The 11,413-nt window shown below is 35.0% G+C and overlaps 1 protein-coding gene across 1 annotated transcript; it reads right to left on the reverse strand.

Moving 5' to 3' along the window:
* Positions 1-2,341: 2,341 nt before the first annotated feature.
* Positions 2,342-11,162, reverse strand: LOTGIDRAFT_112710 (hypothetical protein; the record flags this gene model as incomplete). The annotated part of the gene is made up of 9 exons (XM_009051150.1): positions 2,342-2,496; positions 2,845-2,970; positions 3,309-3,409; positions 3,808-3,956; positions 8,238-8,273; positions 8,623-8,737; positions 9,213-9,352; positions 10,246-10,328; positions 11,066-11,162. The coding sequence occupies 9 exons, from the start codon at positions 11,160-11,162 to the stop codon at positions 2,342-2,344; spliced, it is 1,002 nt and encodes a 333-aa protein (XP_009049398.1).
* Positions 11,163-11,413: the final 251 nt, after the last annotated feature.

The following is an 11,413-nucleotide window of genomic DNA, read 5'->3' on the forward strand; positions in this document are numbered from 1 at the left end:
TGAGGAGTCCAACTTTTTGCAATTATTCAGAAAAAAAATTGATAAAAATGTGTGTTAAAATGGCCAGATTGTAAATTTTATATTGAACATTTTAAACAAACGTGACTGACAAATATGACCAAATCAACATCCCTGATGTGATTTTGAGATATAAACACTATAAAGCCCTTATAGCATTCTATTGAGAAATGAAAGTCCAGCTTCAGAAACCATGTTCATTGTTCACAAGCTTGATAATTGTACATCTTAAATTATATTTTATTATTGTACAAACATGCAAAATTTTCACTTATTTCATGCTCAAAAAGATTTAAAAAAAAGAAAATTGAAAAAAAATAAAAGAGAATTGAAAAGATAAAGATCAGAAGATAAAATGAATAAAATCAAAAGAAAGAAATTGAGCATGAATTAAAAGAAAAAATAAGAAAAATGCTAATTTAATGGATAAAATATGGAATAAAAAATTTAGAAAAGATATGGCAGATGCCATCAAAAATATCACAAAAGAGGAATAAAGCTTTTCAAACCTTCCAGTGAACATTCACTGTAGAGTAGTGTATTACACTGCTGGATGACTGTGGTTTTGGTGTGAAAAACAAGTTAAAAGTGTTTAATATTGTGTGAGTGATAGTGTGTGTTTTGTATGTTTAGTTTTGCAAGCATGTGTAGATTGTGTGATTAGTGTAAGCATGTGTTTGTATGTGATGAGTGAATTCATGTGCCTCATAGACGTAATCTTGATGTGTGAAGGAACGTTTTTTGTATGTGATGGATGAAAACCTGTTTCGTATCTGTGTAATTATGTGATTTGTGAAGGAACGTGTTGTATCTGTGATTTGTGGAAGTATGTGTGTTGTATGTGGTTTGTGAAAGCATGTGTTTTGTATGTGATGTGTGTAAGCATGTGTTTTGTATGTGGTGTTCGATGGGATGTGTTTTGTATGTGATGTGTGAAAGTATATGTTGTGTGTGTGTGTGTGAGTGTGTGAAAGCATATGTTTTGACTGAAAGCTTGTGTTTTATATGTGATTTGTGGAAATGAAATGAAATGAATGGAGTTTTACGTCCTACTTTTCTGCACTATGTGGGCTAATGAAGACGGTGTGATTTGTGGAAGCATGTGTGATAGATGGTGGTGTTTGAAGGAATGTGATGAGTGAAAGCGTGTGTTTTGTATTTGATGTGTGAAAGCATGACATTGTGTTGTGTGAAGGAATGTGATGTGTGAAATCATGTGTTGTGTGAAGGAATGTGATGTGTGAAATCATGTGTTTTATATGTGATGTGTGAAATCATGTGTTTATATGTGGTGTGTTGTGTATGTGACGTTTGAAAGGAAACAAATACAAGGTATGTGATTTGAGAAATTCACTGTTGTATGCAGTATGTGTTTTTGTTTTTCGAAGGGAAGACAATTTATCATGGTGTGTGTGAAAGTTTGTGTGATGTGTGGAAGTATTTTCTCTTAGTGAATGTTGGCTGTGTGACGGAATGGTGCATTGTACACTGTATTCAGTTCTTAATTGTTATAAATCTCTGTATTTCAGGACAGTTTATTACAGAAAGAAGATATTACAGCTTGAGAATTTCGTATATTAGCTGGTTTTTATTTTGATTGACTGAAATTAACCTCCACTAATAATTGGTAAAGTAATATTGAAAAAAGTAACAGATAAAAATATTTTTTATTTACATTTTGAGTTTGAACCAAAAGGCATCTAAAACGTGCATGAGATGACATCCATTCCACCGCATTACACCCCAGAAGAATCTCGTCCACCTATTTAACGAATGTTATTGCACATAATTCTGCATTCCCTTTCTCTAAAATAGGTTTCTTATCATTTCTATTATGAACATGAACTTTTGATGTACCGAGCAGAAATAGAAATATCATTTAAGACAATGTCAGATATCAACAGTAGTCCAAATCATTGCTTATAAAAGGGGCCATCTTTCTTCCACCACAAAACACTAGAACATACATCATTGGCCTTTTATACAGTTGCTCTCTGTTCAGCCTCTCCACTGTAAAACATGCATGAAAAATTTGAAAGCTTCTCAATTCTCAAACAGCACTGTAACTTAATCTTCTATGTATAGGATATCTGAAATTGAAAAGGACAGGATTGATATAAATAAAGTGCTGACATGGAAATCACATAATTTTGGAATACCTCAACAGTTGGAGATCGAAAAAGAGTAGGCTAATGCCTTTTCATTTTGAGATATAACAGCATAGTCTCGTGTAAGTGCATCAGACCACAAAAGATAACACACTGACTTCGTTGTCACATTTGATATCCCCATCAGGTACAGAAGAGTAAGATGTAAAACGGAGTTACCTGATATAACGAGAGGTAGCAAGCCATTCCCTGACTAGAGGCACTAACAATCCTCCCAATAAGATCTGTACAGGATGGTATATTAATAATGATATAGTTATAACAGATAAACTATCATCATTACCAAATATTATCTTAATTATAGGAATACCTACAAAATAACTGATTTACAGGCCACATATTGTCGAAAACATCATAATGCTTGAATATCCCAGAAACAATGTTAAAAGATGAGATTCTAGGACATCCTAGAACCAAGAATGTTTTGAAAATACGCAGCCAGATGATTAAATGATAGGAAGAATTTAATTTTAATAATATCTGGCGCTAGTTTCATGATTTTAGTGGTCAAACCATTTGATTGGTCAAATCACTCCAATTGATATTCAATCTGCCTATATCAACCAATCAGACTGCATCTTTACTTTAGTCTTGAAATCTTGATTGTTCTACCAAAACAATGCTTCATAACTCAGGCTAGTTTAGTGTCTGTACGTACCTAGTGTTAAAGATTTATGGGTACAGCAGTATAACAGAGCCACTGTATCTTGAGGATGGAATGAAATAGCTGGATGAGTTGTTGTATAAAACACTAATAACATTAACAACACCTGGATTAAAATTACTGAAAAAATACAAATAATTCATGCAAATCAAAACATCAATGACCCAAAAGACATTTCATGTATGTGTATAAAAACTAGCACGCTAATTACGGGTCAGAGCAACTGGAAAATAGACATTATATGTCTGACACAGTTACAATATCCCATCCGAATATCACATCGGGGAAAATCATTAGGGTCAGATCTCTCAGGCTAGATAACTCTATATCTAATTGGGCCAAATTCAAGAAAGGCTATTTGGCCTAATTTCTTACCCTAATAAAGTGATTATTATTATTGTTATAATTGTGACCAAGAAGCATGAAATTTCTATTAAATGAATGGTCTTAAAACTTACTGAGCAGTACTAATGAAACTAGACTAAACTGATCCACTTGTAAATCCTGATGACTGAAGGTATCACAGAAAGTTGTGTAAATTATCAACAATAATATACCACTGAAAACAAAAATGTCATTTCATTAATAAATGTCAGAACTTGTACTAGCAGTTTCCGTACAGCTGTCGCAAAGCGATAGAAGTAGGATGTTTCAAATTGTACATCCATATATCTTGTGCTTGTCTGCATATCCATTAGTTAAATATTTTCCATTATCAACTGGTCCAAGGCTTTCCAATTTCTACTGCAGTTCTAATGACTTTATTTCAACAAATCAAAGCATGTCATGTAGGACCTGTTTCTTGATACCACTGATAAAGTATGGGAAGGGGGACCAAAAGACGCTGCCATATTGCTTTTTTGGGAGGAGGGGAGGGGTATTTTGCTTTCCCACAAAAAAAATAAAAAAACAAAATTGTAATCTTATCTTTATCATATTGGACCTTATCCTACTCACCTGCCTATTTCTCCCAGAGGTAAATGCAGCTGTTCTAACCATAATTTATGATTTCTCCGTACTATTTGACCCAGTACTATTGGTAAGACAACAGTAGATGATAGCTGTATAAGGATTTTATTAGCAGGAACATGAGCTGTGGATCCAACCTGAAAAATAGAACCCAAGGTGGATACATTGATCTCCTATCTTTATTTCAATGCTACTCCCTCTCAGGCTAACTAACCCACACAAGTAAAATCCAGATTTATCTTCCAGGCATCGCAACAGCAGGCCAAAATTATCTTCAGGGCATGGCAACACCACAACAGCCACTTGAAATTATCTTCCAGGCATGGCAACAGCAGGCCAACATTATCTTCAGGGCATGACAACCTCACAACAGCAGCACAAAATTATCTTTTCAGGCATGACAACCCCACAACAGCAGCACAAAATTGTTTTCAGGGCATGACAACCCCAAAACAGCAGCACAAAATTGTCTTCAGGGCATGGCAACTCCACAAAATCAGCACAAAATTATCTTCCAAGGCATGACAACCCCACAACAGCAGCCCAAATTATCTGCCAGGCATGACAACCCCACAACAGCAGCACAAAATTATCTTCATGGCATGACAACCCCACAACAGCAGCCCAAATTTATTTGCCAGGCATGACATCCACACAACAGCAGCACAAAATTATCTTCCAGGCATGATAACCTCACAACAGCAGCACAAAATTATCTTTCAAAACATGTCAACCTCACAACAGCAGCACAAAATTATCTTCCAGGCATGATAACCTCACAACAGCAGCACAAAATTATCTTTCAAAACATGTCAACCTCACAACAGCAGCACAAAATTATCTTCCAGGCATGACAACCTCACAACAGTTAAACAAAATTATCTTCTAGGCATGACAACCTCACAACAGCTGCACAAAATTATCTTCCAGGCATGACAACCTCACAACAGCAGCACAAAATCATCTTTCAGGCATGACAACCCCACAACAGCAGCACAAAATTATCTTCCAGGCATAACAACCCCACAACAGCAGCACAAAATTATCTTCCAAGGCATGACAACCCCACAACAGCAGCACAAAATTGTTTTCAGGGCATGACAACCCCAAAACAGCAGCACAAAATTGTCTTCAGGGCATGGCAACTCCACAAAATCAGCAAAAAATTATCTTCCAAGGCATGACAATCCCACAACAGCAGCCCAAATTTATCTGCCAAGCATGACAACCCCACAATAGCAGCACAAAATTATCTTCCAGGCATGACAACCCCACAATAGCAGCACAAAATTATCTTCCAGGCATGACAACCTCACAACAGCAGCACAAAATTAATTTTCAAGGCATGACAACCCCACAATAGCAGCACAAAATTATCTTTCAGGCATGACAACCCCCAACAGCAGCACAAAATTATCTTCCAAGGCATGACAACCCCACAACAGCAGCACAAAATTGTTTTCAGGGCATGACAACCCAAAAACGGCAGCACAAAACTGTCTTCAGGGCATGGCAACCCCACAAAATTAGCACAAAATTATATTCCAAGGCATGACAACCCCACAACAGCAGCCCAAATTTATCTGCCAGGCATGACAACCCCACAACAGCAGCACAAAATTATCTGCAGGGCATGACAACCCCACAACAGCAGCCCAAATTCATCTGCCAGGCATGACAACCCCACAACAGCAGCACAAAATTATCTTCAGGACATGAAAACCCCACAACAGCAGCACAAAATCATCTTTATAGCTTGGCAACCCCACAATAGCAGCACAAAATTATCTTCCAGGTACAAAATTGTCTTCCAGGCATGACAACCCCACAACAGAAGCACAAATTTATCTTCCAGGCATGACAACCCCACAACAGCAGCACAAAATTATCTTCATAGTATGGCAAGCCAACAACAGCAGCTTGAAATTATCTTCACACCACGGCAACCCCACAACAACATCTCAAAATTATCTTCATAGCATGACAACCCAACAACAGCAGCACAAAATTATCTCCATAGCATGGCAACCCCACAACAGCATCTCCAATTATCTTCAAAGCATGGCAACCCCACAACAGCAGCCAGAAATTATCTTCATAGCATCCACAACAGGGGATTTTTAAAAAAAAACTAAGGTAGGACATGTATCATGTCGACAAGTGGACACAAAGCTCATATAAATTCCCCCACCCCTCCCCTCCCTGCTAAATTTTACAAAATTATGCCAAGGATTCTTTTGACTTTCTTGTTATGCAGTCATTAGCAAATTTAAAGAAAGACTGACAATTATTTGTCTAAGCTATAAACCATATTCAATCCTCCTGTATAAAAGAATTTCAGAGTGGTATGGGCCAGCAATTTATATCTCATTTAATACCACTGATACTTTTTCATTTTCACACAAAAACTCACAACTGCTTTCAGAGCTAGGCCAGTGCTTTCATTGAGATTCTTCTCATTAATTTTCATCTCACCAACCTTTTAACACAATGTTCTGCTAAATCTGTCCATAAGTCAACAGTTACTCCGTAATATATTCAACTTCCTGTTTCATTTGTCACATTCAATCCCAAGCAAAAGTTATAATCTATCATGGAAAAAAACTTGGAAAAATGTCACCAATGTGATGTTTGTATGATGAAGTTTACTATGGCACGAGGTCTAAAATATCACATGAGAACACATACTACAGAGAAACCATATGCATGTGATGTATGTAAAGAGCGTTTTACTCAGGCAAGTGGTTTGGCTGATCACAAGAGACTACATACTGGAATCAGTGCAGAGAAACCTTTCAAATGTGATGTTTGTAATGAGTGTTTTACTCAAGCAAATGGTTTAGCTGACCACATGAAAATACATACTGGAGTTAGTGTAGTAAAACCTTACAAGTGTGATGTTTGTAAAGAGTGTTTTACTCAGGCAAGAGGTTTAGCTGACCACATGAAAATACATACTGGAGTTAGTGGAGAGAAACCTTATAAATGTGATGTTTGTAAAAAGGGTTTTACTTATTGCAGTAGTCTAGATGTTCACTTGAGAATTCATACAGAAATGAAACCATATATATGTGATGTTTGTAAAGAGTGTTTTACTCAGGCAAGTGGTTTAGCTGACCACATGAAAATACATACTGGATTCAGTGGAGAGAAACCTTATAAATGTGATGTTTGTAAAAAGTGTTTTACTTATTGCAGTATGCTAGATGTTCACATGAGAACACATACAGGAGAGAAACCATACAAATGTGATGTATGTAAAAAGTGTTTTACTACGGGCAGTAATCTGGATGTTCACATGAGAAGACATAATGGAGAGAAACCTTTCGAATGTGATGTTTGTAAAATGTGTTTCACTCAATATAGTGATCTTAAAACTCACAGAAGAATACATACTGGAGAGAAACCTTATAAATGTGAAGTTTGTAAAAAGAGTTTTACTCAGAGCACTAGTCTAGGAGTTCACATGAGATCACATACTGGAGAGAAACCTTTTGAATGTGATGTTTGTAAAAAATGTTTCATACACGCTGGCAGTCTTAAAACTCACTTGAGAACACATACAGGAGAGAAGCCTTACATATGTTTTGTTTGTAAAAAGTTTTTTACTGCAGGCAGTAGTCTAGCTAGTCACATGAATATACATACTCGAGAGAAACCTTATAAATGTGATGTGTGTAGGAAGTGTTTTACTCAAGCCAGCACTCTAAGAGTTCATATGAAATTACACAATCGGGAATAACCTTACAAAAAAGACAGAGACATACCAGGAGAATCCTTATTAATATGATGTCTGTAAAAATATTTTATTTGTGTTATATAAATGTTCAGCTTGTACATTGTATTAAATAACATTTAAGTGGAAAGCATATATAACAAAAACACAAGGAAATATATTCTGGTATAACTTTTCATCTGATGACGATGCATGTAAATTTTGTTTTAACATTATATACTTTGTTATTAAAGAAGTGTGTTGTTCCATAATATATTGCCTTGTATTTTTTGTTGTATATAGTTGTAAGATATATTAAACTAAGATTTAAATATGAGTTGTCTTCCTTAGTTTTTAAAATAACAGACTTGTCAAACCTTTAATTACATAATGAGCATATATTACCAATGGTTATATTAATTCATAAATATTTTCTGGATAGCAGATTTTTTTATAACAGTAGATTGTATAAAATCCATAGGGACAGGTTGAACCAAGTTCACAGGACCCCCACCACTTAGGGAGCCCCACCCCTAGAAAAAAATATGTTAAACATATGAAAAAAAAAACATCAAAGGGGAGGGCCCCTACCTGAATTCCCTGTGCCCCCACTCATCAAGTTTAGCCACTGGTAGTAATAACTGCATAGAGAAATCTAACGGACAGTTTGATTCTTTAGACAGATTAAGAAATAACAACCTACCAGTTCTAATACTAAAGCTGGAGTTATAAATATTCCCTGAAAAACAAACACAATTTTAAGCTGTCAAGAATATGTGAAAGACAAAAAAGTTGATTTAATTTTAGGCATAAATTTTGCCAATATTTGAAAGATAAAAAAATTACTTTTGATTCTGAAGACCAGGGATTCTGATTTTTCTGCTTTTTATAGTCTGACCTGAATTATTTACAGGGGAAACCACCAGTTTGAATAGTCAGAAAGAATTGATTAAACCGATTCAACTCTCCGAGTCAATCCAGGCACAGTGGCTCTACTACCATAGGGACTGCTTGAACCAAGTTCATCTGCCCCTATCACTTAGTTTATTAAGTCTTTATTAATTATATATTAAAAAACAAAAACTTACGAGAAAACTTCCTAAGGCTGAGTTAAAAATGGCAGCAGCTTCATTTCCACCTACAGCCCTTGTGAGTATTACTGCTGAAGACACTGGCGGGGGCATACAACTTAATATAAGTAATCTGTAAATATATAAACATGGTCTTTTCTGGTCACAAGCTATAACATTTTCTTCAATTTGGAGAATATTAGAAATGTCAATATAAGAGTTTGGGGATCCTTGGTTGAATTTTCTTATTGAGTTTAATAATTCTAATCATTTTTTATTAATTAGAGCTCATCTCATGCTCGTAACAATTGTTTTGGATGAACAACTGTCACCGGGACAGCTTTTCAAAATGGGGGTTGACTTTCCTAAAGTGTTCTATAGTTGTATGAGCAAAGTAAGCAGATTCACTAAACAGAACAATGAGGACTCTCCAAAATGAATTCCAATGTCACAGAGTGGTGACAGGTGCTCCCAAAGAGGGAATGAATAGGTTGAATATTTAAAGAAACATTTCAAGTTATTTCCGTAGTGATGAAGAATCATTCAAAAAAACACTGTTATTTATTCAAGTGGAAGCTATAAGTAATAAAGTGAAAGTTAAAACTTACCCATCAAGTAATAACTTTTCAAACGGTACCAAAGACTCTAACAACAGTACCAGACATTTTATAATGAATGGAAAGAAACAATAGGTAAAAAATTGAACAAACACATGGATTTTAACTTGAGACACTGCTTTTGCCAACTCCTGAAAATGAAGCAAGTTCTAATTCAGGCATTAACTCAGCATATATTTACAGCTTTTCAAGTAGCACAGCAGAAAAAAGCTATAAAATGTGGGGTGTCATGTTAATCAATCTGTCACTAGCTAAAGGGATTGTAAAGATGTTTCTAAAATTTTCACGGATAGCATCAATTTGCACCTTTCCATTTTTCAGTCAGACGTCTGTGATTCCTGCAGTTTCACCCAAAATAAATGTTTGTTGATGTCACAACTTGCAAAATACGTTTTATATGACATAAGGCCCTTTCGCAACTAGTGATGCCATCAAACACTTAATGAAATTGCGGGAACCACAATTACAATGTTGGAGTATCATCCCCTGGGCTATTTCATGCTGTGGGTACAGGTAATTAGGTACCATGGGTTTGAGCCCTCTTAAGGTACGAGAAATTCTGATGACAGAGTGCTTTCAATAGTTTTTCCTATCCATCTACATTTATATAATTACAAGATGAAATAAATTCAACATTAAAAAACCACTTGAATTCTTATTATAATGTTATAAAATATATAGGCTTACTATTTATATTTCATAAAACACACACTGAGATAAACGCCAAATGAGACAATGTCTTGATGTTGACTTCGTAATGTCATTAATGTCTGCATATCTAACTTGCAAATGCAGGTTGCTTTATTACTTAGTAAATGACACAGACCCAGAAAAAAAAAAAAATTGAAATGAATGGAGTTTTACGAACTACAGTAGGACTCCTACTTTTCTGCACCATGTGCTACAGACCCAGAAAAAGTGCTAAGGATAAACAAAATTGAGCTCTTAATCTGGTGAAGAAGACACCTTTATCCATTTAACATTAGCATCAAAATAATATTCAAAATAAATATTTTCTTCTCACCTCTGTTTTTAAAGAGATTCCACTATTAAAGAAAATAATAAACACTGCACAATATTTTACTGTGATCTCCGGATATAGAATACCTACAACATAATAAGTAGGAAGTGACTATTGTTACAGCATATTGTTACAGCAGTTAACTATATAAAACATCAGATATGTTTATATAACTATGGAAATATCTCAAAATACGGCTTTAAAACAGAATGACTTACTGTTTGATATGAACAGAATATGTTTTTGTTATATTTTGTACACTTGACAATGACCGGTGGAATCTTGTCAAAACTTTGTGTTTAAGAATTAAAGTGATTGTTATCTATAAAGACTCGTATTCTAACAGAATGACTTGGTTAGGGCAAGGTAGGGATGACCATACCTTGACCACATTTTGTTGAATTGACTACAGCTATCTTTTACTTTCAGGATCTCCGTTAAGTTTTAGTATTTGGAGAGTTTTTACTGTATAAAACAAAAGATATGTTTATTCTGCCGTAACTATAGAAAACTTATTTTAAATTACAGCTGCCTTAACTCTAATCTGTTCATAAAAAATAAGCTATTTAGTCTACTATTCAAAAGCATAATGATACTATTATTATAGTCAGGATATTGTGCACAACAGAGACCATTCAAAACATATATGTCCATGTCAACTCCATTTTTAAGAAGTCTTAGTTGTCATGCACACATCACACAGTTTTGATTGAAAGCTCTTACTCTTTCTCAAAACAAACTTAACTGCTTTGCTTGTTTGTGTCTATGTTTTTATTAATACACAACAAATACTCTGATTGCATCCCTTCAGAACTTAAATTACCTCCTTTGGAACCAATACCCGGTGCAAATTTGGCAAGAATAATGACAGCAACTATCCCAAATAGAAACCAGTTCTTCCTTAGTATGGGAATTATCATCCTGTCATATCAATAGATTCCATTTTCATGCAGACGCTTTTTTTTCCACGTTGGCCATTGAAATGTAAGACATTTGAATCGAGACTACACTATGAAGAAAAGACAACTCTCATGTGGATAACCTTTTTGGACTTTTTTTTCGGAAGAGTGCAACCATTTCTACCTCCAATATTAAAGAAACTGGAAATTTTCTTTGTTTTCATCACAAATCTTTGAATTTTTTCAATAAAAGAGCATTCGTATCAAAAACG

This window comes from Lottia gigantea, assembly GCF_000327385.1.
Source record: "Lottia gigantea unplaced genomic scaffold LOTGIsca_16, whole genome shotgun sequence".
Taxonomy (NCBI): Eukaryota; Metazoa; Mollusca; class Gastropoda; family Lottiidae; genus Lottia; species Lottia gigantea.